The 26,581-nt window shown below is 60.0% G+C and overlaps 2 protein-coding genes across 5 annotated transcripts in view; one reads left to right on the top strand and one right to left on the bottom strand.

Moving 5' to 3' along the window:
* PODN (podocan) lies at positions 1–22,049 on the top strand. Of its 4 annotated transcripts, none has more exons than XR_004911859.2 (12): positions 1–142; positions 6,367–6,683; positions 7,988–8,081; positions 9,468–9,532; positions 10,931–11,040; positions 12,104–12,260; positions 12,566–12,681; positions 13,244–13,901; positions 16,887–17,035; positions 18,309–18,522; positions 20,188–20,262; positions 21,131–22,049. XR_004911859.2 is itself a non-coding variant. In XM_036075241.2 (11 exons), the coding sequence occupies exons 2-10, from the start codon at positions 6,372–6,374 to the stop codon at positions 18,493–18,495; spliced, it is 1,848 nt and encodes a 615-aa protein (XP_035931134.1). In that variant the 5' UTR covers positions 2–142; positions 6,367–6,371; the 3' UTR covers positions 18,496–18,522; positions 21,131–22,049. The 4 variants fall into 4 exon arrangements, 1 of the variants encoding a protein (XP_035931134.1); XR_004911857.2 differs by having other exon boundaries at positions 20,185–20,262; XR_004911858.2 differs by having other exon boundaries at positions 20,185–20,279.
* Positions 22,050–23,819: 1,770 nt separating this feature from the next.
* SLC1A7 (solute carrier family 1 member 7) overlaps positions 23,820–26,581 on the bottom strand; it is a 43,203-nt gene continuing 40,441 nt past the window's right edge. The window contains exons 9-11 of the mRNA XM_036075269.2: positions 26,115–26,249; positions 25,580–25,682; positions 23,820–24,965 (exon numbers count right to left, since the gene is read on the bottom strand). Coding sequence (XP_035931162.1) covers positions 24,747–24,965; positions 25,580–25,682; positions 26,115–26,249 — 457 coding nt within the window. The 3' untranslated portion in view covers positions 23,820–24,746. The remainder of the gene's footprint in view (positions 24,966–25,579; positions 25,683–26,114; positions 26,250–26,581) is intronic.

The raw sequence follows: 26,581 nt of genomic DNA, 5'->3' as shown, positions 1-26,581 counted from the left end.
AGGAGAAAACCCACAACAAAACTTGCGTCGCCGAGCTCACGGCTCGACTTGAATGGAAGGAGCCCGCGCCCGCGGAGCGCAGCGGAGACTCGGGACAGCGCGGACGGCCGGCGGGGCGCGGCGCGGCGCAGGGGCGCAGCAGGTACCCGGCGCGGGCAGGCGGGTGGGCCAAGGGGTCGGGGCCGAGCCTGGGCGGCGGACTCGGACGTCCCCGCGGGGTCCGGACGGCTCCCGCAGCTACCCCGGGCCGGGCCGCCGAACTCGCCCCCTCGGTGGGAGCGGTGCACCGAGTGCGCGGTCGAGAGCTCCACCTTGGGCGTGCGACCCCCTCCGCGATCGCGACCCCGGCAGGGGCCTTTTCTCCTCGCCGGCCAGAGGCTGGTCGCGGCCCCCCCCCCCCCCCCGCTGCGCACATCTGGAAAGAATCTGAGGGCGGATGGGAGGGGGGAGTGGAAGGACGTGGGCGGGCGACCGGGAATGTGGGGGCAGGTGGAACTGGGGAGGGGCGTGGACCCCTGGGCTTAGAGACGCGCGTCTTTCTACGTCAGCTCACCCCGGCTAGTTCATCCTTCAACCTGGTTACAGACAGAGAAACTGAGTCCTAGAGCGGGGCCGAGGTGTGCTTCCGCGAAGCGCGGACAGGTGTGGCGGAGCCCGCGCGACCCCCGCTCGGACCCGCTCGCGGCTTGGCTCCCCAGCCCCGCGCCGCGCACTCGGCGAGCCAGAGCTCTCAGCTGGCACCTGGTGTCCGTCTGTCTGCGCGCCTGCCTCCCCGCGGGGACAGCTGGACTGAGGAAGGGGGGGGGCGCGGAGCGCGAGAAGCGAGGTCGGTGCCCTCCCTCTGAAGCGGCGGAAGTCCCAGGTTGTTGGTCCTTGAACCGCCGGGCTGGGGCGGGGGCTTTAGAATCCCTGAGGAGCCGCCAGGTGGAAGGGGAGGCGGCGGTGGCGGGCTCCGGGCTCGGGGCAGGGCAGCCGCTGGGTCTCCGGGTGCGAGGCAGCTGCAGCCGGAACTTAAGGAGAGGAGCGGGCGCCGCAAGAGGGTGCGAGCGGCTCTGACAGTCCCTGGGCCCCAAGGCACAGAGGGATGCGCGCCTGGCACTTGGAGCGCATCACGGATCCGTTGAGGCCCCCCGCAAGCTGAGTGGCTGCCCTTGCACTTTGGGCCGGCGGGGAAAAGTGAAGCTGTGGGCTAGCGGCTCCAAGACGCACCACTGCTACGAACAGCGAGAGCCCCTGGGTGCTCATGTCCCCTTTTAGGGCCCACGGCCCAGTCTGCTGGAGCCTGGAGTGCAAGTTAAGAAATGTTAGATTCACGTGACTGTTTTCACGCAATCTTGTGGGAACATACTTTGTTCTTTCTATCTGAATCTTAGGGGATGGGTGACTGATGGTGGCATCTTTAGGCCTGTACAGTCATACATAAGACCTCTGACCATGACCTGCCTGGTACCCTTGATGGCTCCCTATCACCAGCACCTTAGCGTAGTGGCTGACACCCTTGGAGGCTTGGACCTCCAGCCCTAAGCTCCTCCCCTGCCTCATCCTGTTTACCTTTCTTTAAAGGCACCTCCCTCTTCCCCCATCCTCACACTGTGCCTTTGCTCATGCCTTTCCCTCTGTCTGGAGTACTTTTCCTCCCCTTTGTGCCCCTGGAGAGCTTCTACTCAGCCTTCAAGAGCAGTTCAAGGCTCTGGGCAGGAGTCAGAAGACACAAATTCCAGTCCTGGTCTTAACTTCAACATACTAATCTGTAAACTGAGAGGGTCAGACCAGATAACGTTGCAAATCTTTTCTGCCTTTCACAATTTCATTTCTTCATTCAGCAAACATTTCCTGAGCACCTGCTCCATGCCTGGGGAGTCAGGAAAGGCTTTGCCAAATCTTGCAGGATGCAGTGGACCAGGGGTGCTGTGGGAGCACTAAAGAACCTCCTAACCCAGTCAGGGGAGAGCAGCAGCTACCCAGAGCAGGGACATTTGAGTAGCAGTTTGCTGGGGATGGGCAGCAATGGGAGCCCCTTTGTGCTTGAGTTTCCTATCTGCAGAGTAGGAAGACTATCTTTTAGTTTGGGGATTTCTGTTAGAGATGGTAAGATACAGCTGTCTGGGGCCCAGCACACAGTGGGTGATTAGTGCTTTTTTATGGTATTTGAGTGGAGAAGGAAGGTGCTGCTAGGGGCTGAGGATCTGTGTCCTGATTTGGGTCTCCCTTCCCTTTCCTTCTTCTAGTCTTGCCTTAATCCCCCACTTAAGCCCTTCTGGGCCTTGAGGTTTGGTTCCCCAGGGGTGGTAGGTGGGGTGAGAGGCAGCAGGTCCCAGGGACTTCCTCAGTAACAGTAACCCCGTGTGTGTCGCACTTGCTTGATGCCAACATCAGATGGATATGTCATTCCATTTCAATCCTTATGAGGATTGCCCAGACTAGTAAACAGAGGCTCGGGTGGTGAAGTGACTTGTCCAGACTCACACAGCAGTCAGGAGTGGAGCCATGTCCTCCTGTGGCTAAAGCGCTCGCCCTGAGAAAGAGCTCACTGCAGGCTGAGCTGCTCCTCTCACTGGCCATTTGCTGTCCCAGTGTGTGAGTTGTTCCTCACCGGGAGGCTCCTCACTCGGGATGCATAGAGACCAGGGGCCTGCTCTCCTCTGTTCTTCCACACACAGCTCCCAGCGTGGCTGAGCACACAGAAGGGGCTTTAGGGGCTAATCTTGCTCAACATTGTTAGAAGAAGAACAACAACAACAAATTGAGACTCAGATGGGCCATGACATGGCCAAGGTCACACAGAAAACCAGGTGGTGGAGCTGAGACTGCCCAGGATCCCAAGGTTCAGAGGAGGAGATGGGAGCTTCCAAGCCTGGTCTGTTCTTCCTGCCTCTCCTGTGATCCAGCTCCTCTTCTCCATCCCAGCACCTCTCTTTGCCCAGACCAGGCCAACCACCCCTCGCCTGTACCATTGCACAGCCTCGGAGGGCTCCGCACTGGGCCACCCATAAACCCACCTGTGCCACGCTCCTGCTCTGCAGTGGCTCCTCATCTTTCCTAAGATCGTAGGATAAGGATCACTCTCCCTAACCTGGCTTCCAATCCCTTCTTGGCCTGGACTGCCCACCTGCATCCCTCCCAGTCCCCAACACCCAGCAGACACTCTAGCGAGCTTTGTAGAGGTCACAAATGGGCTCTCTTGCGCCTGCTGACCTCCTTGCTTATGTCAGCTTTTCCCTTTTGCCCGATATTCGTCCTTCATGGCTAGATAAGGCTTCGCTTCTTCAGAGAAGCCTTCTTGACCCCAGGCATGATTAGCTCTCCTCTGGCCCCTACGGACTCTAGCTTCCCTCCATCGCACCTCGATGACACTGGGATTATAATACTCAGAGCACAGCTAGCGTCCGCGCTGGTACTGCCCGGTAGGAGTAGAATGTGAACCGTAAGTGCAAGCCACCATGTAATGTGAAGCCGCACTCAAAAAGTAAAATGAAACAGGTAAAATTAATTTTAGTAATTTATTTAAGTCAACTGAATATAAAAATAAATATTTTATGAGATATCATTAATATTAATAATGAGCTATTTTACATCCTTTTTTGTACTAGTCTTTGGAATCCATGTACACTACATTTTACACTTAAGGCACCTCAATTTAGACTAACCCCGTTTTAAGTGCTCAGTAGCCACATGTGGCCACCACATTGGACAGCGCAGGTGTGAGCTTCTTAAGGGCAGGAGCCAAACTTGAGTGGGGTCTGCCTGGGTCCTTAGTGCCCAGCTGTGCTTGGCCCAGGGAAGGGCCCCAGGCTGGACTCAGCTTCACCGCTTAGCAGCTGTGTCACGTTGGCCAGTCCCATTGCTAGCTCCCTCATCTATAAAGTGACGGTGATAGCATTTTCAATATGGTTCCTAATGTTAATATAAATTAAGTATTTCTACAGATACAGTGTATAGATCTTTACGGATACAAATTAAAGGGGAGGGAGGAAAACTAGCTGGTCCAGTGAGTGCACAAGATATGTGGGAAGGATCCTTCTCCCTGGCCGCCTGCCCTGATTGATTTGGGGTTTGGGCCTGTGCCCACACTCCCCCTCCCAGAGCCCTGGTCTGGGATCACACAGACAGGCAGGGAGGGGGACTCTGGTCTAATGCTGGTGGCTCCAGGGGCTGCAGGCTGTTGAGCCAGTCGGGGGTGGCGGGGGGAGGGTTATAATGTGCATGGGAGTGATGGACTGCAGACGGGTTGAGGATTAATGGCCCATTTGGTCAGGGGATGGGGCAGCAGGGGTGTGGTAGGGTGGGCCTAGGGCCAGGCTGCCGCAAGTTACTTGCTGCTGCCGACGGGTCCCTGGGGCCCAGGAGCTGTGTGTGTGCTAGGCTCCCTAGTTTGCTGCCCGGCCAGGGGCTGGGGCTGGAGCCTGCTTAGGCCTCCTAGACCTACATGGATTCTAAGAAGCCTGCATGCTGCCCCTCTTCTCCGTCCTCACACCTTCCTCTGGGGCCTCAGAGGGCTCACCCGGTCTGGGCAGGAGTTATTGTACTGGGCTCTGCTGCCCCCTCAGACTGAGGGCAGGGAAATTTGCCACCTCGCTTGTGTCCCCTGTGCCAGCACAGGGCTGAGGGCAGACGGGACCTCACCTTGGGGAGCTGGCTGAGCCAGCGAGTGGGACAAAGCTGTGTCTGAAACATCGCGATTGCCACAGGGCAGCTGGAATTCATGCAAAAGGCTGGAGTCTGCAAATCTGGAGGGCGGTGGGCCTGGGGCTGGGCTGCAAACACAAGCAGGATTTGGACAAGAGAAGGGGCGGAAGCAGGGGGCCCTGGAGCCCACGGATATCAGTGGTGGGAAGAGCTGACGTGTATTGAGCACTTACGGTGTGCGGTATGTGCCTCTCTCTGACTCTCACGGCAGCTCTGGTAACCTCTGTGGACAGGTGAGGAAGCCGAGGTTTAGTGGGTGACAAAACTGAGAGCCAGAGCTGACTGCAGCCCCGGTCTGGCTCCCCCGCCTGCCTTCCTAACCAGACGTCGGCTGCGGTGGCCAGCTCCCAGTTTCTCCAGGCCCAGCATCTCAGACCTCTCTAGTGGCTGTGTGGGCTGTGGCCCCCAATCTGGTGCCAGGGTGAGGGCCTCAGACTGAGGCGTGCCCCCCGCCCCCAGGGCCAAGCGCTTGCCGTATGCCTGCATTCATAATTGCCGTAGCAGGGACGGCCACAGCCCATCCCCTAGGAGGGGCCACGTGCCGACTCCTCGCAGACGCTGTGGTTTTAGATGTATCGTCTGCGTTGTAAGATGGGGAAATTGGCTCAGGGAGGTCAGGGCCGCGCAGTGCTGGAAGGGGACTCAAACTGGGGTCTGTGGGACTCTAGATCAGTGCGCCTGGGCTGTGGCCTGTCACAACTTAGCATTCCCCGGAGATGTTTGCTAAGTGAGTTTCTGTAAAGAGAACTCCAGGGCCCAGCCCCCCAGAGCCAAGCTAGGCCCCTGCGCTCCTAGAAGATGGGACCCCTGCATCTTCCTCATGGCCTGAGGCCATCCCCAGTCCCCCACCCCTGCTACCCTAGAGGGCCGTGCTGGGGAGTGGTCTCTTGCAGGTAGCCCCAGTCATGTGAGCACAGCAGGCCCGGGTGAGGGTGTAAGCATCAGGAAGAAGGAACTGGGAAGGTCCATTCACCTGAGGCCTGCTCTGTGCCAGCCCTGTGCTGGGCCTCCACCCAGACCCTGAGGGTGGCTCACGGCCCTCTGTGGGAGAAGGACACCTTCCGGTATTCACAGCCCAACCCAACTCACGCCCGCCCTAGGGAACACAGTAAGGGAGAGCCCTGGGGCAGCTCAACGCTGACCTTGGTTCTTGGAGAAGTTGCTGACTGCACAAGAGAGGGGGAGGGTGTTCCGGGCAGAAGGAACAGCATGTGCAAAGGCCTGGAGAGAGGATCTACTAGGTAGACCTGTATACCTGGGGTGGGGGTATTGGAAGAGAGACGGGGTCAAGTCCGGAACATCCTAGAGTGGCAGGCTGAAGAGCCGGGATGCACCCTGCTGCTGCTGGCCCGCCATGGCCCTGTGGCTCTGGAGGAGGCGCAGAGCCTCCCGTCCCGCCTGTGCCAGGGCAGCAAGAGCTCCGCAAAGTCCCAGCCAAGCCCTGCAAGTCACAGTTCATCCCGGGCCTCAGCTTCCCCGTCTGTGAAGTGGGGGTACAGGTTCCTTGGGGCCAGGCCGGGTAAGGGTTGCTGCCTTGCCTCCGGAGGGCAGGCCTGATGACGGGGAGGCGGGTGGGGAAGGGAGGGGTGGCAGTCAGCGGATCAGATGCGTGCCCAGGACCCCAGGAGGGCCACGTCCTGACTTCTGTGGGCCCTCGCCCTGTGTCTGCTGTACCCGCAGGTACCATGGCCCGGAGCAGGGTACTGCTGCTCATCTTGTTGCTGCCACCGCAGCTGCGGCTGGGACTGGTGGGCACAGCGAGGTCTCCGGGGTTTGGCCGAAGTGGTACCCACAGCCTGAGCCCTGCCGAGAATGAATTTGTGGAGGAGGGGCCGGTGTTGGTGCTGAGACCCGAGGAGCCAGGGCCTGGCCCCGTCACCATCAACTGCCCCCGAGACTGTGCCTGCTCCCAGGAGGGCGTTGTGGACTGCGGTGGCATTGACCTGCGCGAGTTCCCGGGGGACCTGCCTGAGCACACCAACCACCTGTCCCTGCAGGTGACGCGGGCATCACAACAACGGTCACGGCGCTGCCCCCTACACTCGCGGCTCCTGTCCCCGATCCCCCTGCCCACAGCCCCCGGCTCGTCCAGAACCCCCAGAACTTGTGGCTCCCCAACGCCAGACACAGGGTGCTAGGGCGGTCCCCGCTCTGACGCCCCGGTCGCAGAGTACCGTGCTATTACAACTGCTTTGTTTTACTTGGGGGAGTCTGGGCTGAGACCCCCCAGAGTCAGACTCTGTGAGAAATGGACACGGATCTGCCTGGCAGCCGACCCTCTGAATGGACAGGATGCCCCAGACACCATTTCAGGCCAGGAAGATAAGAGAAATTAGACCCGGATAGAGTGCTCTGGGGGCTCAGAGGATAGAGTACTCTCTCCGGCTGGGCTACAGGCTAGGTTTTGAGAAGTGGGACACAGTGTTCCAGACAGGGGACTCTGGGAGTGCTGGTGCACCCATGACCAGTTTCGTGTGGCCCAGGAGCCCTGGGGGAGTGGGGGGCTGTTGTACCCATTCCCAGAGGTCAAGCCCAGTGAAGGAAAGGGACCGGCCCACGGTCACCCAAGCTGATGGGTCCAGGTTGATGGTGGTGGGAGTCCAAGGCCAGGGTAGCCTGTGAGGGAAAGGGACAAGTTAAAGCAACACTCGCTATTGGTTCATTCACTCATTTATTCATAAAATGTCTCCTGGGTACCTGCCCTACCCCTCTGGTGCCGGGTCAGGTGCTGGGCACGGAGGGAGGACTCGGACAGTCTGTGGGGGAGACAGGGATCTAAACAGGTAAAGGTAACAGATGGAGACAGAGGACTAGTGCAGCGGGGCCCAGAGCAGCTCCTAATCCAGGCCCCAATCCAATTCAGGAAGGCTTCTGGAGGAGGTGGTAAAGCATTCCAAAAGGAGTGAGGACCACAGGTTTTTCCCCACCAAGAAAGGGAACCCAAAGTATTTTCTGGCTTGGGGTGGGGAGAATGGGCTGGGGATGCCTGTCACCAAGTAGGAACATGAAAGGAGCAGGTCTGGAGGGGAGGTGCACTCCAAGTTTGAACTGTCTATAGGTGCCCATGTATGGGCTCCTAGAAGGTGAGACCTGCATGTCTGTTGTGGTCACTGCTGGGCCTCCCATGCTCAGACCCAGGCCTGGCCCAGCCCCAGGTCTGTCTGCATGGGGGTGAACCCCAACGGAGGTGCCCAACCGAGGGACTGGCTCCTGGGACTGGGGTGGGGGTGAGTCTCTACTGAGGCAGGAGCCCTGGGCCTCTAGTGAGGCCTCCTCACCACCCCTGTCCCCCAACCCCCAGAACAACCAGCTGGAGAAGATCTACCCCCGGGAGCTCTCCAGGTTGCATCGGCTGGAAACTCTGAACCTCCAGAACAATCGCCTGACTTCCCGAGGTGAGGGATCCCCCAGAGCCCGGGCCGGGGACACCAGGCGGGGCACTGGTGCCCATGGGAAGAGCTCCACCCCGTGGATCCTGGGATATGGAAAACAGCAGGGCTGGGCTGGCAGCAAGGCCCCATGGGCAAGGGGCTCCCCCGAGGTTGCCTGAGAGGCACCCCTCCCCCCCTGCCCCCAGGTGTGCCTGAGAGCTGGGTCGGGTCGGGGGACAGGCTTCAAAGAAGCTTTGATTCCCAGGGCCTTTGTCAGAGCTCGTAGGTAGATTCACAGAAGGCCTTTAGAATCAAAGAGCTGTAGAATCCTCGATTTGTAAAAGGTTATTTTTTTTCTGATAGGAAAATAATTTATGATTATAATAGAAAATTTGGAAACGTAGAAAATGAAATGGAAAAGAAAAAACCCACTCATAATTCTGCCATGCAGAGTTCATCAGTATTGATGTTTTGGTATATTTGTTTCCACTTTTTAAAAAACCACTTTATTGAGGTCTAACTTATACCCTGTACTGTTTACCCAACGTGAAAGTACAGTTCGATGAGTTTTGAGAAGTTTATACAGTTGAACAACCCTCCCCATATCCAGTCTAGGCTTTTTTTTTCTTTGTGTTTTTTAATTCATAGCTGAGCTTATAGGGTAGCTTATAGGGTAACTACTATAACTGCTTCGTTGCTCCTAGCAGTTAACACAGCAGCATCCTTCATGGTGCTGAACGCTCTTGGTGGCCGTCACTCTACCCAGCGGCAGCAAGACCGTCCCCGGAGGGACGCCGCGCAGTTTATGTAACTGTTCCCTCTCCTTAGATACTTGGCTGAGTCCCAGCATCTCCAGGGGCTGGGAGCCCGGAACTGAGTGTCAGAGGCTGGCCTAAGGACTGGAGAAGGGCCAGTTTGGCTGGCCTCCCAGCAACAGCCAAGTCCTGACATCACATCTGCCAGCTTGGGACAGGGCTGGGCCAGGTGGTGGGGAGGTGCAGGGGGCCCTGTCCCACGCTGCCCTGCGGCTGGGTGTCAGAAGGGTCTCTGACACCTGAGGGGAGCACTCCTTCCTGGTGGGGAAGGGTGGGGCTGGGTCCTCTGCCCTGTGGCCTGACCTGATGAAGACCCATTCCTGCCAGGGTGGCCCCGAGCAGGTGAAGGACTGGTCATTTCTGAGCCCTTTCCGCCTGCTCCTCTGAGCCGGGGCCCCTGTGAGCCAGGGGAAAGAAGAGAGGGCTGGGCAGGCCTGCTGGGACTGGTTGGGAAGGGATCGGAACCCAGCCTGTCTCCAGGGGGGGCCCTCCGCAGTCCTGGCCAGTGGGGTAGGCATTGCGGGGGTTGGTGGTGGCGTGCTCCCCCGTAGCATCTGCTTCATCCAGGGCTCTGACCGATGCCTGTCCTTTGAAGGGCTCCCGGAGGAGGCTTTTGAACATCTGACCAACCTCAATTACCTGTACTTGGCCAATAACAAGGTAAGGGGCCCCCTGGTGTCTGGGGCTGTGCTCAGGGAACTTTCACTAGGGCCTTTTCGAGGGTGGCCGCTGGGTCCCCCTTGCTGCTCAGACATGGTCCCGGTAGGACCCCACACTTTAATGCAGGGCATCAGAGTGGCCAGATAATGAAAACAGAGGCCCAGGCCTTACGGAAGTGTAGGGGGTGACAGCTCATCCCCACTAGCGAGGGGGTACTTGGAGCGCTTCTTGGAGGAGGTGTCATTTGAGCAGGGCCATGAAGGGTAACAGGATTTTGGCCAGGGGCCCTAAGGGGGAGGCACTGCTGAAGAGACGGCAGGAGAAGAGGCACAAAGGCACTCGACTTCAAAACAGTTGGTGTGTCCCAGGGCTCTGTCTTGGCCCCTTCTCTCTGAGGTCTCTCGAGGAGACCCATCCCCTCCCCGGGCTTTAGCACCCATCTGCATCATGGCCATATGCAATGGCCGTCCCCAGCCCTTTCTACTCCTCCCACTCAAGACTCAAATCTGAGTCTGAGCCACAAATCCAGGGTGCGTTGCTCACCAACGCCCAGTCCCACTGTGAGCCCTCGGCTCCCCTCTGGCCCTGGCCCACCAGCCCCTTCATCCCCCCTTCCCCAGCTCAAACACTCCCAAGGCTTCACTTTCCACCCGGAATGAAAGCCACGCTTCTCCCCGTGGCCTGTGGTCGGAGGGCCTGTGTGTGGGCCTTACAACTCCCGTTCCCCCTCACTCCCTCTACTCCAGCCCCCGAACCTGGCAGCCCCCACACGGGGCCTGCCCTCACTGCCCCTGCCGCCACGGGTGCTCTTCCCTCAGATGGCATTAGCAGTGCCTTCATGCCTTAAGTGTCCCCTCTTCCCTGCACACCCAACCCAGTTGTTCTGTCTTCAGTCTGTTCTAACGTGTTACCACTCTCCGATACTTTTGTTCCTTGTTCCTTGTCTTCTCCACTAAGATGCAAGCTTTAGGGGGGTGGGGATGGGGACACTTCTCTGTTTTGTTCCCCAGGGCATGTCCAGCACCTGGAACCAGGCCTGCAATGTTGCAGACTCAGGGCCTACTGTTGAATGAATGAAGGCTAGATACTGGGGCGGGGGGGGGGGGGTTGTCTGGAGGAGTGTGGGTCCTCATGGTGGCTGTACAGAGAGTCTGCGCTGGGGAGCAATGAGGGGAGAGACCAGGAGGACGGGCAGGGCAGGGCACAGGCCTAGAGGGCTTTCCACGTTCAGGGCTGTAGGGAGCCATGGAGGTTCTGTTTTTGTGTTATCAGGGGGAGTGGGATGGGTTTCCAGTTGAGAAAGATGGCTCTGGTTGCAAGCAGGTGACAAATTGGAGGGGACCCAGAGTCCGCCTCTGCCCTCCATTGGTCTTTCTGCCCCAACTCTTCCCTTTCTAGCTGACCTTGGCACCCCGGTTCCTGCCAAATACCCTGATCAGTGTGGACTTCGCTGCCAACTATCTCACCAAGATCTACGGGCTCACTTTCGGCCAGAAGCCAAACCTGAGGTGAGAAGTCAGATGGGGCCCTGGGCTCCGGCTGGGGAAGAGGGAGGAGCTGAGACAGACACTCCCAGCCCTGAGCAAGGCGGAGAAAGCCCAGACAGGCCCTGGAGGAGGGGCATGCCGGGCAGCTGGCAGGATGCCCCTGGCTCAGCGCTGTGGTGGGGGTGCCTGGGCTGCAGGATCTGAAGGCTGAGAGGAATCTGTCCCGGAGACAAGATCAGAGAGTGATGTCTGCGGAATTGTGGGGAGCTGGGTGAGGGTTTTTCCCTCCTGCAGCCCGTGGGGGAAGGAAGCATCTTCCAACAGGTAGAGCCGGCCCTCACTGAGAGCTGCTTTGGGAGGAGTGAGGCCTCCTAGCAGAGGGGTGTGAACAGGGCAGGGTGGTGCTAGGGGATACTGACAACCCCCAGTGCTGCTTCTGTCCCGTAATCTGTCACCTCACTTGATTGGCTCCATCCCCCGAAGGAGCCGGGGTCACTGTGTGTGGTCCCATCCCACCGATGAGAAGGCTGAGGCCCAAGAGAGGTCACACAGCAAGAATGAGTTATATCTTCCATGTTTAAATATCTTCTGTTTCTCTTATTTCTGGTCTTTGCTCCCTCTAGTATGTTAGCGGCATGATGGCAGGGTCTTGTTGGTTGTGTCCACTGCTTCTCTCTTCAGAGTCTAGAATAGTCCTGGCACATAGGGACACTCACTATATATTTGCTGAATGAATGAGAGGTCACCTCCTCTGAGCCGGGCCCTGTACTGGACACTTGATACAAAGAGGTGGCAGGGACAGTCCCCATCTGCGGGAAGTCCCACAGAACTCAGAGCCAGCTGCGTGGAGTTGCCAGGCAGGGATCCAGAATCCTGTTTCTGCCACTGAGGTGTGCGGCAGCCTCAGGTGGGTCCTTGGTCTCCTTGGCTGTGTGGCGGGGACTGGATTAGGAGGGGTCTGAGGTTCTTCAAATGGGAAGAGGGTACCCTGGGCCCAGGCCCAACCTGGGCAGGGTCTGAAGCCTCATCAGGTGAGCTGGTGGAGGGGGCCCGGGTGGGTGAGGACCTGTGCCTCATTCCCCAGGTCCGTGTACCTGCACAACAACAAGCTGGCGGATGCCGGGCTGCCGGACAACATGTTCAACGGCTCTAGCAACGTCGAGATCCTCATTCTGTCCAGCAACTTCCTGCGCCATGTGCCCAAGCACCTGCCGCCTGCCCTCTATAAGCTGCATCTCAAGGTGGGAGGGAGAGCGTGGGGAGGGGCAGCAAAAGAGTAGGGACCTGCAATGGGGGAAGAGCCCCGGTCCACTTAGGCCCAGTGGTGAGGCTGTGGGGCCCTGGGCACAGGCCAGAGGGCACAGTGTCCACTGTAGGGAACGAGGCAGAAGCCCAGGTACCTGGCTGTCGATATCACATGCAGAATGCTCCAGGCCTGGCCCTCCTCCCACGGCTCCCCAGGCCCCTCTCCACATCTCATTCCGAGGCCCTGCCCTCACCCCTTGGCTGTCCCTCATGCTCCCCTCCCGACCATCCCACCCCTTAGAACAACAAGCTGGAGAAGATCCCACCAGGTGCCTTCAGTGAGCTGAGCAACCTGCGTGAGCTGTACCTGCAGAACAACTACCTGACTGACGAGGGCTTGGACAACGAAACCTTCTGGTGAGCCCCGCCTGGGCCCCCCGTGGGAGCCCGGGACCCGGGACGCCGCTCCCCGGGCCCAGCAGCCAGGGCCTCGCGCACACCCCCCCCCCCCCACCTGTCCCTGGCCAGCTTCCTGGGGAAGGAACCTAGGGGCTTGTGCCTCTGCTGACATTTCTGTCCCCGAGAACGAGTGATGTGTAGATAAAGCCCGCCAAAGTTCCGGTGAGGCATCTTCAGAGGCTGGCTTCTTGTACAAAGTTGAGACTGGAGTGTATTTGTTGAAGGCAAATGAATTTTCACTTTTTAGGCCCAGGGTGGCTACAGAAGGCCTTAAACAACTGGTCTTCAGAGAAGCTCCTTTGTGTCAGAAACCACGCTAGATTCTTCCTACACCAATACAGCATTGCATCAACCCAAGGAGAGGCGGGGGAGGACTGAGGTCCCCTCGTGGGTCACCCAGTGGCAGAGCTGGGATGAATTAGAGGCAGGTCCCTTGCCGGCTCCCTCGGGAGCAATGATGGCAACAAGCACCACGTGGGCCCCCGCCAACTGTCCTCATCCCCCCCCCCGCCCCCCGCAGGAAGCTCTCCAGCCTGGAGTACCTCGATCTGTCCAGCAACAACCTGTCGCGGGTCCCCGCGGGGCTGCCGCGCAGCCTGGTGCTGCTGCACCTGGAGAAGAACGCCATCCGGAGCGTGGACGCAGACGTGCTGACGCCCATCCGCAGCCTCGAGTACCTGCTGCTGCACAGCAACCAGCTGCACGCGCGCGGCATCCACCCCCGGGCCTTCCAGGGCCTTAAGCGGCTGCACACGGTGCACCTGTACAACAACGCGCTGGAGCGCGTGCCCAGCGGCCTGCCGCGCCGCGTGCGCACTCTCATGATCCTGCACAACCAGATCACCGGCATCGGCCGCGACGACTTCGCCACCACCTACTTCCTGGAGGAGCTCAACCTCAGCTACAACCGCATCACGAGCCCGCAGGTGCACCGCGATGCCTTCCGCAAGCTGCGCCTGCTGCGCTCGCTGGACCTGTCCGGTAACCGGCTGCACACCTTGCCACCCGGGCTGCCGCGCAACGTGCATGTGCTGAAGGTCAAGCGCAACGAGCTGGCCGCCCTGGCACGCGGGGCGCTGGCCGGCATGGCCCAGCTGCGTGAGCTCTACCTCACCGGCAACCGGCTGCGCAGCCGGGCCCTGGGCCCCCGGGCCTGGGCGGACCTGGCCCATCTGCAGGTAAGGGCGAGGGGAAAGGGGCTGGGTCATGCCCGGTGGGGTGCGGCTGCCGTGGCTGCCCCACGCCCACGCATCGTGTGGGCTCAGCTGAGGGGTGGGTGGGAGGGCCGGGCCGTGGGGTGGGGGCTAGACCAGGAAGCAGTCGGTATGGCTGGCATGCCAGGCGCAGCCAGCTGAGCTCAGCATCTGCAGGAGGGCTGTGGGGATAAGGGGGTTCATGGCTGCAAGTAGGAGGCCCACGGTCCAGGGGCGGGTGGGGCCAGTGCGGGGGGCACTGGAGAGTCAAGCTCACCCATCTGAAGGCTCAGGAACAGTTGGCTGGGAAAGGCTGGGCTTGGGGGAGGGGAGGGCGCAAGGTCTGGGAGGCAGGGTGACCTCATGGTGCCGAGGGCTCGGGGAGGCTACCTGAGGCATGCTGGGGCTGCTGAGTGGGTGAGGCTGCTGTGGCCACGGTCTGAGTCAGTTGGGGTATCTGGCTGTAAGTGAAAGCCCCCACTCAGTGAGGACCAAGAGGGAACTTGAGTAGAGAAATCTGGGAGGCAGGGCCTTGGTGCTGCAAGGTCAGGAAGTGCCCCCACTCTGCTGCACTACTTGCCCCTTCCCCAAATGTACATCCTCCACCCCCCACCCCCCACCCCTGGACTTGCTCCTCCCTCTCTCTCAGGGCGCTGCTCAAATGTTACCTGCTTGGGAGGTCTTCCTTCACCAGCTATCACCCTCCTGTGCTTTGTTTTTCTTCATAATCCTCATCCCTCTGGGCATTAGGTCATCTGTCTGCTTGTTTGTTGCCTGCCCTTCTGCTAGAATGAGGGGCAGGCATTTTAGTCTGTTGTGTTCACTGCTGGCCCCGGGGACCTCTGTGTGGTAGGCTCACAGTACTTGTATTTTGGGAGAGCAGTCATGATGAGGATATCTGAGGGGGGTGCAGGGGTGAGCCCACAGAGTGGGAGGGGGCAGGCAGGCAGGGCTCAGCCCTGAGGGCGGATCAGGGTGGGAGCTGGGGTAGGCAGCTGGCCCTGCAGGAACAGCTAGCTGGGGTCCCTCCTCACCCAGACGGCCCTGCTGAGGGCCAGACACCGGGATCCAGCTGCCTGGGCCAGGCCCTCGTGGATTGTCCTCAGGAGCCCAGATCCCATCGTCCTCTCCTCCACACCTGCTCCTCCTACTGCATTTTCTAACTCGCTGAAGGGGTGCCCACGGGAGACCTGGACGCTGCCCCTGACACCCCCTTTTCATACCACTGCCCCCCAACACCCATTGTTACTGTCACACCTCTCAACTCACTTTTCTCCATCCCTGCTGCCCATACTCCAAGCCAAGACACCCCCATTTCTCACCTGGACCCCAGCTCCATAGGAGCTCTCCACTCCTACATCCCATGTGCAGTTGGTGGGTACCTTGAAAAACACACGCTCACCTTCCAGTCCTGCTCAGAACCCTCCCATGGCTCCCCATTGCTCTTAGAACCCAGAGCAGAATCCTTGCCACAGTTCTCAGGGCTGGCCTACTTCTGCTCCCAGCCAAGCTCCTTAGTCTCCCAGGCACACTGGGTGTCACTCCTCCTGGCCCCGCCACTGAAGCCCAGCACCCTGCTAACACCTGCTCACTCCTTCGTTCCACAGCCTGTCCCGGGCCTCCGCCATGTGCAGACACAGCTGCTCTAGAACTGAGGACCTGGCGGGGAGTAAGACAGATGGAGGGGCACTACCCTCCTAGAACTTGTGATATACCTAGGACTTAGTCCGGGTGTCACCTCCCTCAGGAAGCCCTCAGGGATGGGCAGGTGCGGCCTGGGTGACTTCAGGCAGGGATGAGGTGTCTGGTGGGGGGTTCTTCCTCACACTGTGGGATCTCTCTAAAGCAGCTGCTCCCCCTGCTTCAGAGCCCCCGCCTGTGCCGGCTGCTGTGCTCCCCTGACCCAAGGCTGGGTCAGGCCCCTCCCCTGCGTCCCCTCCACACAGCCCAGTTCCACCGGCTGTCGTCAGATTTTGGGTCCACCCCCGCCCGCAGCCTCCGATGGCAGAGGCAGCATCTCCGTGGATTCCATTTCCCCGGCACCCGTGGGCACTGAGGATGTTTGGAACGAATGAGGCGGTGCCAGGGCTGTGTGGTGGGAACACAGCGGGGAGCAGGGATTCCTGCTGGGTAGGGGAGGTGACGGGGAGGCTCCCCAAGGTGTGTAAAGCTTGTTTCCCCTTGAATCTTGAATCTCGATTCATGGCCCCCAGTTTCCTGACCCTGAGCTTCAGCCTGTCGGGGTGAGGAAGGGAGCTCAGGGAGGATGGAAGCACCCGTACCTGCCCAGGTGTGTGGGAGCGAGTGTGTGCTGCCAGCCTGGGGGAGGGCAGGGGGCTGGGCCCATGCACGTCCAGGCCTCTTGCCACCGCATGTTTGCTCCGCCCTGGGAAAACCACCCCATTTCCCTGGCCACCTGCTGCCGGCACTCTAGGCATGTGCCGAGCCCGAGACTGACCAGCCTAGGGCTGGCTGCCATGCCAGGGTCACTGTGGGCCTCGAAGCCTTGCTCCCAGCCTCTGCCCACATGGCCTCTGAAGTCCGTGAATGAGCAGCCCCACCCGTATGGACCCCCACCCCCACCCTCATCTGGGACCAGTGTGGGGATATTCAAAGACTGGAGGATCCCTGGCCTCTGCCCTTCTGGGGCCTTCAGTCTGATGGGGGGGACAGGCGTGCCAAGGAGGAGGGACTGTGCCACCCAGATATCTTGGCTGTGAATTCATGTGGAAAGGCAGAAGGAGCTGGGCAGGACATAGTTAGAACAAGGGTTTGGGTTCCAGCCTCATGCAGGCTGCGTGGCCTTGGACAGATCTCTTAACCTCTCTGAGCCTCTGTTTCCCCTCCTGGAAAATGGGGGTAGTTCTAGATCCCACCTCACAGGGTTGTCATAAGATTTAGATAGACCAGGGGGTGGGTGGGATCTTTGCAAGACGTTAAGTGCTTTGACTCCCCTGGTCACTCATACAGCTGCTGGACATCGCTGGGAATCAACTCACAGAGATCCCCGAGGGGCTCCCCGAGTCCCTCGAGTACCTGTATCTGCAGAACAACAAGATTAGCACCGTGCCCGCCAATGCCTTCGACTCCACACCCAACCTCAAAGGGATCTTTCTCAGGTAGGAGGGCCCCCAGGGTCAGCCTGGCTCTGGCAGGATCGCTGAGGCATCCGGGAACAGCTCCCAGGTAGAGGTCGGTGTTCGAAGCCTGGCTTCACTGACTGGCTGTGTGACCCTGGGTACATCCCACACCCCCCTCAGCCTCTGTTTCATCAGCTCTCAAGGGTGGGGACAGTCTGGCCGGGCCTGGTGAGGTTTATAGGTTTGTAAAAGGACTTCAGAAACTTTAACAAGCTGTGCGTGTGGGCGTTATTGCTGTTACTGTGGCGGGAAGGGGTACCAGAGAGTGCAGGTGGCCGCTGTGCCCGCAGCTGGCCGGGACTGAGCCTGGGCCTCGGATGGCAGATGTTCAGGTCCTCGCTGAGCTGTGGGGTTTAGAATGAATTTTTTATTTTATTTTATTTTTTTAAAGAGACAGAGGGAGAGGGGAAAAGGACAGAGGGGGAGAGAGAGAGAATCTTAAGCATGCTCCATGACCAGCATGGAGCCCGAGGTGGGGCTCGATCTCATGACCCTGAGATCCTGACCTGAGCCGAAATCAAGAGTTTGGTGCTTAATTGACTGAGCCACCCAGGCGCCCCTAGGATGATTTTAATAGGGGAGCCCACTCCCCAGGACAGCAGAGTCAGGGTGGTTCTTCCCAACATCCTACCTAACCAACCCCCGGACTCAGAAGGGGCAGATTCGAGAAGGCAGAATGTGCACCTGCAGGGCATTGGTGGCTGGGTTGGGGTAGAGTGTGACCTATGCCTTGGCTCCTGTGGGGGACTAAGGCACAAAGAGTTGAGGGGCCTGATATCAGAGCCCAGCCTCTGCCTCCCCTCAGCCCGAGTGCCGCCCTGGCCCAGCTTGACCATGGCCTTGCCTATGTACCACTCCATACCAGGCAACTCTAGGCTGGCAACCCTGGAGCCCCAGGCCTTGGGGTTAATCCCAGAGGGAGGTAATCCCAGGCACAGAGGAGGCGCCCACGTCTGCCACTCCCAAATCTTGGAGCATTTGCAGATGGGGGCCTGCCCCTCACTGTACGAGATGAGTGGCCCAGGGTCTGGGCTCACTCCCCCCTCCAAGCTATAGCCACACTGAACAGCTGGGACTTATACGATGCACCTTGCTTCTCAGCACTGCCCCCCCCCCCAGCCCTGCACCCCTTTTGTGCTAACTGTGCCCTCTTCCTGGAGATCTTGTTCCCTCTTTCCCTGCTAGGGTGGGTGGGGGTGGGGACTCTGAGGGTCAGGCCTCTGGCACTGACCGCACATGGCGGCCCGCACAGGTTTAACAAGCTGGCTGTGGGCTCCGTGGTGGAAAGTGCCTTCCGGAGGCTGAAGCACCTGCAGGTCTTGGACATAGAAGGCAACTTTGAGTTTGCTGACGTTTCCAAGGACCGGGGCCAGTTGGAAGAGGAAGAAGATGAGGAAGACGAGGAGGACGAGGATGAAGAGGATGAGGAGAGGCGATAGTGACAGGGTGAACCGGATGTGACATAGGTAGGTGGTCTGTGTGGGGGCGCACTGACCTCTCCCCACCAGTGTCCTGTCCCTGACCCCAGTATGGGCCCTGGGTGAGGGGCTGGCAAGCCTGTGGGAGGCCAGCACAGGCTGGGGACTCTCCAAGGTGATGAGCACCCCAATGGGACACGCGCAGGGGCTGGGACGGTGGAAGCAGGGAATGGATATGGGCGCCCAGGAGAAGGCTACTGCTGTGAGCCAGGCCGCAGGTGATGGGGGAGCCAGTGAGGATGCACACAAGCAGATGGCCTGAGGGGGTCGGGGAGGGACAAGCAGACTCCAGAGGCCAGAGTCGCCCTGCTGCGCATGAGGCGAGGGAGAAGACAAGCCCCCAGACCTAGCTTGGAATCCCGGGAGGATGACAGTACTGGGGGAGCAGATTTGTTGAGGTGGTAGGAATGTTGAGTTAGATAGGCCGGGGGGGGCGGTGCTCAGGCGGCTGCCCAGGGGTGCGCCAGATATGCGGGTCTGGGGCTGGAGAGTGAGGTCTAGGCTGGAGATGGGGGTCCAGCCATCATCAGCCTAGAAATAGTCACGAGGCCACAGGAGGCTCGGGGGGCTCGCCTGGGGAGAGTGTGAGGCCATGGCCAGCTGCAAGGGAGCCTGCAGAAGGGGCTGGAGGGAAGCAGGAGGGAAGGAGGTAGGAAAACCCCAGGCAGTCAAGGACAGGGAGATTATGTGCATGTGCAAAACAAACACCCCACGTGGGCACATGGTGCACACACATGTACCCATGCTCACACGTGTGTCTAAACACACATACACTCGGGGCGCCTGGCTGGCTCAGACGGTTAAGCGTCTGCCTTCAGCTGGGGTCATGATCCCGGGGTCCTGGGATTGAGCCCCGCATCGGGCTCCCTGCTGAGCAGGGAGCCTGCTTCTCCCTCTCCCTCTGCCTGCCGCTCCCCCTGCTTGTGCTCGCTATCTCTCTAATAAAAAATTAAAAATCTTAAAAAAAAAAAACACGCATACACTCGCACAGAGCACACACTTGCAGAACGCATAGTGCACACAGACACACATGCACGTGCTCCATGGAACATCCGCAGGCGCAGAACAGGTACGTGCTTGGCACACGCGTGGAGGACGCGTGCATGCGACTACACACTGCGTCCCCATGCACAAGGCCCTTGTGGAGAGAGCAGCCGTGTTAGTGCTGCTGAGAGGCAGGTGGAGGGAGCCCTAGCAAGGACCCCCAGATTTGTCCACGAGGAGCTCAGCTGTGACCTTGTGGGGGAGTGGCCTCAAGGGCAGTGGGGGTGGAGAAAGGAGCTGGCAAGGAGAGACCCCACGGAGCGTACACACCTCTCTCAAGAAGTTTGGCTGTGAAGAGAGGAGATGAGAGGGTGGCAGGGGGACGGGGGTGTGAAGTTCAGGTGGGGCTCCATTTACCTCGTGCCCTGTTCAGAAACAGAGCCGGTTGGAGCGCTGATGGGGAGGGGCTGGCCTGGAGGAGGGGGTTAAAGACGGGACAGAGGAGAGCAGGATGAAGCTGGCCCCGTAGAGACGGTAGGAGGGACCGGCTTTGGCAGGAGGGACGGAGGACCGAGTGGCTGCAGCTACACACAGCTTAGTGGCTTGGTGGCTGGACACGCAGTCCTATCAGCCCGATGCCTTCAGCCTTCTGTTTTCTCTGTGCAGCAGGAGGCGCTCGGCTGACCGGGGTGGGTGTGGAGAAGATGGGCCATTGGATCCATCCGTGGCGGGGTTTTTGGCCAGGTGTGTGGGACAGAAGGGTAAGGAACGAGGATGTTGAGGGTACTGGCAAGCGAATGGCTGCAGCGTGGACCCCGGGGGTCAGGCTGGGAAGCGAAGGAGGTGTAGACAGGAGAGTGGGGTGGGCAGGGCCTCTGGAGAGGGACGTTGGAGAGTGGGCACCATGTGGTGAGTAGCCGGGAGGAGAGCTGTGGTCAGAATGAGCTGAGCTGGCAGGGTCACAGGGTCAGGCTGTGACCATGGGAAGGGGCCCCTGGGCCACTGTTAGGACACTGACTTGAAGTAGGGGCTTGGGTCAGAGAGGAGACTGCAGGGTGGTGGTGAGGACCCCATGGGGGGATGACAGAGGGAGGTGGGGCTGACAGAAGGATGTGCATGGGGTCGTTATCCTAGCTCGGAGAACAGGCCCAGAGGCCATGCTTGGGAGTCCCCTTCCCCTGCTGCCGGGGCCCCAGGGGAGAAGGGGGAGACCTCCTGTCTAGAAATTGTCCTCAGGCAGAGCTGGGGGTCAGGGAGGGGGGTGACCAGCTGTTCAGTGAGGATGCTCTGGCCCTCCTGAGGGGGCTGTGGAGTCCTGGGATGGGGGAGAATCTGCCCCCCCTGGAGGCCATTGGCCTCAGGCAGGTCTGTTGGGGGGGTTGCCTGGGAGGGGCCCTGGGGAGTGGCCAGAGGCGAGTCGATACCAGGCCTGGCCAGTCAGCGAGAACACTGCCCAGTGGGTGGCCTGCTGGCTCTGGGCCCCCAGGGGCAGCTCCCCCTCCCGCCTGCAGTGGCCTAGCCCTCCCAGAGTCCCCTCGGGGGGGCCTCCTAGCTCAAGCCCACCTTCCCAAAGCTGGCAGGTCTGCTCCTGACTCTTCTACATGTTCTGCAGGACAGCGGACCGCCAGACCCCTTTCTGCAGCACGTACCCGTGCCCTGTGAGCCCCGGTCTGCCATGCTCACAGACGCACCCAGTGCCGCCCCCACCAGCCGCCCGCCGCCACCACACAGGCTGAGCACACGGTCTCCCATCCCCACCCGTTCCGGCAGCGCCCTCAGCCACACATGGGCAGGCACCACGACACGTCCACACACTGCGGGCTGCATGGCGCCCACCGAACAGTTCCGCTCCCCTCCCAGGCCCTCCATCGCCATCATGCCCCTGGACTCATGCAGACTCGGGGAAGGGTCTGACCCTGCCCTGGCTCCCACGGGTGTCTGCTCCCTTTACCATGGACCCCCCGCCCCCCCCACACACAAGTCACATGCAGACAGCCCTCTGTGGCCCCTGCCACCAACACCTCTTGCCCCAGCCAGAACTGGCCAGAACAGCTTGCCATCTGCTCAGCCGTTTGTCCATCCGTCCACTGGAGAAGACAGAGTTATCTTGGAGCTCCCTGTGGCCAGGGGCCCGCCGCCCTCTGGAACTCACAGAAGCTGACGTTTCTGTTCCCCCCTCTGGGACTGCTGCCCTGGCCCCCAGCCGCTGGGGCGGTCACCCCCTGCCATGCCCCGGCCAGCCACAGGCACGTCTTTGACAGAAATCCCACCGAGGCCAGAGGGAAAGTCTCCCGGGGCGGCTGGGGCCTTGGGCAGGAGTGAGGTGGAGGGGCACGGCTAAGCAAGGAGGAAGGGCCCAGCTGCCCTGATGACATACCTTTTTTATTCTTTGGGCCTGTGGGGGAGTTCTGGGTGCCTTTGGACTTTGAATTCTTTTTAAGAAAAAAATGATAAAAAAAAAAAACAACACCTCAAAGCTGATTTTTCTTGTTACAGAAAAACTAATATAAAAGCATTACCCCTTTCTGGCAGCCCGTGGCCGTGTCTGTGTGTGCTTCCTGTCAGGTGCTGGGCCGGCGCCCGGCTGGGGGTGGGCAGGACACAAGCACCTCAGGGCCTGTCCAGACCGGCAAGAGTCGGCGCAGAGTTTAGTTGTTGGGCCCGCAAGTCATCTTACGGGCCGAGGTCCAGGGGTGTGGGGTTTAGTCACAGGTAAGGAGGCCTGAGGCATGTGTGGCCCGTCTGCTTGGTGGGGGTCAGCAGGTCCGGCCAGGACCACCACACGGGGCTTGTGAGCTCACTCTGCACTTCCAGGGGCTGAGCATCTGAGCAGAGGACCTCCCGGCTTTGGGCTACTCAGGCTTACCCGGAGGACCGCCTGCGCCCTGAGTGGGCATCACTGATGGGGGTGTCCCCAGGACGGCTGGAATGAGAAGGAGCCTGGAGGCAGGCCCGAGCTAGAGCAGAGTCCCTTGGGGGCCCAGGTCTTTGCAGGCCTGCCCAGGGAAGAAATGACGGACATGTCTAGTGCTCCCACCAGCCCCAGCAGGGCCAGAGCTGGAACTGGGAGGGGCAGCACCCGGCTCAGAGCAAAGCAGAAACTCTGGCGAGGGACGCCTGGGTGGCTCAGTCGGTTAAGCGTCTGCCTTCGGCTCAGGTCATGATCCCAGGGTCCTGGGATCGAGTCCCGCATCGGGCTCCCTGCTCTGCGGGGAGCCTGTTTCTCCCTCTGCCTCTGCCTCTCTCTCTCTCTCATGAATAAATAAATAAAATCTTTAAAAAAAAAAAAAAAAAAAAAACTCTGGCGAGCAGAGCCGCCCCACAGTGGATGAGACGCCCAGGAAGCAGTGTCCTCCCACTCCTGGAGATGTGTAAGCATGCTCCTGTTGAGCCCAGTAAAGAGCAGATTCCTGCCTTGGGGTGGGCCAGGCTCCACTGCTCAAAGGGCCTTAGAGATGTGACACAGGGAAGGGATGTTTTAGCCCGTCCACATGATTGTGGGAATGACTGATAGCTTGATCTCTGACCTCTCTTTGGTGATTAGGCCTTAATGAAGGAAGGATGTTCCCATGGTAGACCCTCCAGCCCCTGGCCCTGCAATGGAACGGGGATCCTAGGATCAGGGCCCTTCGCCCTTCCTGGACTCCTCAGACTGCGGCCCTGGGAGGAGGATAGGAAGTAGTTCAGGAGTGGGGGCTGGGAGGGCAAGTGCCCTCCTGAGTCTCTGAGTGACTTTGGGAAGCCCATCCCCTCCCCCCACTTCAGTGTCTTCCAGGGCCCCTCTGTGCAAGACCCTAGAGCTGCGTCTTCTCCCCAGAGCCCATTCAGAACAGGCCGTGTGGCCAGGGCTCTTCTGTGTCCCCTGTGAGCTTCCTGGAGGCACCCTGGGCCTGAGGAGAATGAGGGAGAGAGTCTGGAAATGTCTTTGGGCATGTCCGCTCCTGAAAGCAAAGCATTCACCAAAGGGATCAGACTATTTGAGGAAATTTGTCTCTTTTGTGGGGACTGATCTCTGTGGTCTGTCCACACTGGCTGTGGAGACAGGCCCCCGGGGAAGCTGATTCGTACTCTGCCTCTTACCTATGACAGCTCAGACAGGCCTGGCTTCATTCCAGCCCCCAGGACAGGCTCGTTTGCACTCTGGCTGCCCAGACAGGCCTGTCCACACACTGCCAGGCCAGCTAGACCTGTCTATCCTCTGGCTACATGGACAGGCCTGACCCTACATTGGCTGCCCAGTCGGGCCAGTCTGCACCGCAGACAGCCTATATTAGCCCAATAAAGAAATGCTGGCCAGGGTGTGGTCGCTACGCCCACAGACTTAAAAAACAAAACCTTTATTTAGTTATCACTGAATATGCAAACACAGAAAGGAGTAGAAAATCTAACACCACTTCGTCACACAGGCTTGCGTAGAGGGCTGACCCCAGGGCTCCGTGGGCAACTTGACCAAAGCATCCCATCACGCCTGCCTCCCCAGGCCTGGCTGGCCCACCTGTCCTGTGGCAGGCCGGCCCAGATGTCTCTAAGGGTCCCTGTAGCTCTTCTGAAGACATCCCCTCTCCACGTCGGCTGAGCTTTGTGAGAGACAACTGCTGGGATGGGCTGTGGCACGCGGCAGGCAGTGGGCCTCGGCCTTGGGCTGGGCTGTCCTCGGGGAGAGCTGTTTGTCTGAGGCCACGTGTTACAGGGCAGGGAGGGGGACGGGCCTGGGCAGGGACACAGCTGGGGCAGAACCAGGCTGTTGTTATGTCTTCATAAACTGAAGGTAGTGGTGGCTCAGAGCTCCCGGAGGGGGGCAGAAACCCCCCCCGTTCTCTGGGAAGGAGTGGCAAGGCTTGAAAGACTTGAGTGAGAGTCCTGGCCCTGACATTATTTGCTCTGAGACCTGGCGTGAATGTTTTCAGCTCACAGAGCCTCAACTGTGTGATCCAGAAAGTGAGACCATATAGTGCCTGCCTGCCACCCTCCTAGGCCATCACAGCAGACATGTCACAGCGGGACTTAGGCCATGCGGGCTCATCATTCTCCAGCTGGGGCTCCCACCTGCAGTTTTTCCCTTTCCGGAACTCCACTGTCCGACAAGTGGGGCTCATTCTGGCCTCTCAAGGGTGGGAAGAGTGTGTGAGCCTGGCTCCTGGCAGGTGCTCAGAAAAGTAGGTGAGTTGAGATCCTGCCCTTGGCGCCTAACCCTGGAGGCCTCCCCTGGCCCCTGTGGCCCTGCAGGCTCAGACATTGGTCTCAAGCTCACTAATCTCAATGGTGCAGTGGTCCAGACAGGTGGCAGCTGACTCCTCGTCCTGCTCCACCTGGACGGGGATGTGGTGGGGACAGGCAGGACCCAGGGTCAGCTCTGAGGCCTCAGCCACGCTCTTCACACAGCCGTTCTGCTGGGTTGCCACGATCTCCTGGAGGCTCACCGGCTTGGTCTCACAGGGCGGCAGTTTCTGGGGAGGGGAAACAGGCCTTGGTAGCAGCAGGAGGGAGTGAGGTTAGACACTGGGGTGGACTGAATGAGCAAACCATGTGATTGGTTTTCCTACAGATGTGCTGTGGGACCTTGATAGGTCACCCAGGCCCTCTCTGGGCCCCCAGTTCCACTCTGTCCTGCTTCCTTCTGAGGCTGTCTTAGTGGAGGAGGGCCACACTGGCGACGAGTTGGTGGCTCCCCTGCCTGTCCCCCCCACACACAGAGTGGGAGAGCCTGCTACAGAGTTATTGAAGGAGCCCTGAAAACCATGAAGCCCTGTGCAGACGTACAATCATTTGCATTGCTGTCAGCAGGACAAACACACCTCCACGCGAGGGTCCAGGCTCCAGGGCTTCATCTTCCGTTGTTCCCACTGCTCCTCCCACGATCCACCCACCGCTGTGGTGAGTGCTCAGCAAGCAGCCGTTAGAGGAATCAGTCACCCCCGTACAGAGGAGGAGACCGAGGCCAGAGGCCGGGAGGGCTGGGCAGAAGGCTGCCGGCCCCGGTGAGAGGACCTGGTAACATCCCCCCCGCCACCCACAGCTCACCCTCTCAGCGGCCAGGCCAGGAGGGAGGCACTGCTCTCACCTCAGTGCCTGTTTCCTGAGCAAAGTCCTTCCGGCAGATGTGGGCCATGATCCCGGCCGCCAGCGCATCACCCAGCACGTTAATCATGGTGCGGAAGCGGTCCCTGGTGAGCCAGAGTGGGCAGTGAGTGGCGAGCACTTTTTTTCTGTAGGAGGAGCTGGTGGTGGGTGGCGCTCAGCCCAGGCTGGGGCCCGCAGCAAGGTGCCTTTCGGGTCCTCTTGAGCCTACCAGCCCCCCCCCCCCACCGGGGGCGAGGCCAGAGCAGGTTGATGCACGGCTGGCTTCCTGGGCACGTGACTGTGCCCGTGCTTAGAAGGGCCTGGGCCGGGTCTAAGGCTCTGCTCCCACCCTCTGGAAGTTCTTTATCAGTTTTGAACAGGGGTAGGCACGTTTTCGTTTTCGGACACTGGGCCCCACGCACTATGCCGCCGGCTGGGCTGGTGTCCGTGAGCACGGCACCCCCGCTGGGCCAGACCACGGCAGTTCCCCGGCCAACCCCCCCACCCCCGCCGGCTGCCCGGCGAACCCCACTCACAGAGCCCAGTCGACAGCGATGATGAGGGTGATGTCGTCAGTGGGCAGTCCCACGGACGTCAGCACAATGACCATGGTGACGAGCCCAGCCTGGGGGATGCCCGCCGCCCCGATGCTGGCCGCGGTGGCCGTGATGCTGCGGGAGGGGCAGGCAGAACAGGGGAGAAGCAGGAGGGGCGGGCCTCGCTGCTGGGGCCCTGGCTCCAAGAGGGAAGCCAGAATGCCAGGGCCTCTGGGGACAGCCATACGGGGCAGGGCTTGTCGGGAAAGCCACATCGGGAAGTTCTCGCAGTGGGGGCGCATGTCCCTGCTCAAGGTCCTCTGGCCCCATGGCCTCCATCCCTGGCCTCAGCAGAAACTCCTGAGGAGTTTGTGGAGAAGCCTGTGCCTGGAGCCACTGCCTCGGTCGGGTTCCAGGAAGCTGCCCGGGGATTCAGGTCGTCCCCCACGCAGCCCTGCCCAGCCTGC

This window comes from Halichoerus grypus, chromosome 5, assembly GCF_964656455.1.
Source record: "Halichoerus grypus chromosome 5, mHalGry1.hap1.1, whole genome shotgun sequence".
In the NCBI taxonomy this organism is placed as follows: Eukaryota; Metazoa; Chordata; class Mammalia; order Carnivora; family Phocidae; genus Halichoerus; species Halichoerus grypus.
The sequence above is the reverse complement of the archived record's forward strand: the minus strand, read 5'-3'. Positions and strand labels throughout refer to the sequence as shown.

What these genes read in the sequence shown, in the direction of transcription:
- PODN (XM_036075241.2), top strand. Translation starts at nt 6,372, where the DNA reads ATGGCCCGGAGCAGGGTACTGCTGCTCATCTTGTTGCTGCCACCGCAG. An exon ending in CCAACCACCTGTCCCTGCAG is followed by an intron (nt 6,684 to 7,987) that starts GTGACGCGGGCA and finishes CCCAACCCCCAG; the next exon opens with AACAACCAGCTGGAGAAGAT. An exon ending in TTGGACAACGAAACCTTCTG is followed by an intron (nt 12,682 to 13,243) that starts GTGAGCCCCGCC and finishes CGCCCCCCGCAG; the next exon opens with GAAGCTCTCCAGCCTGGAGT.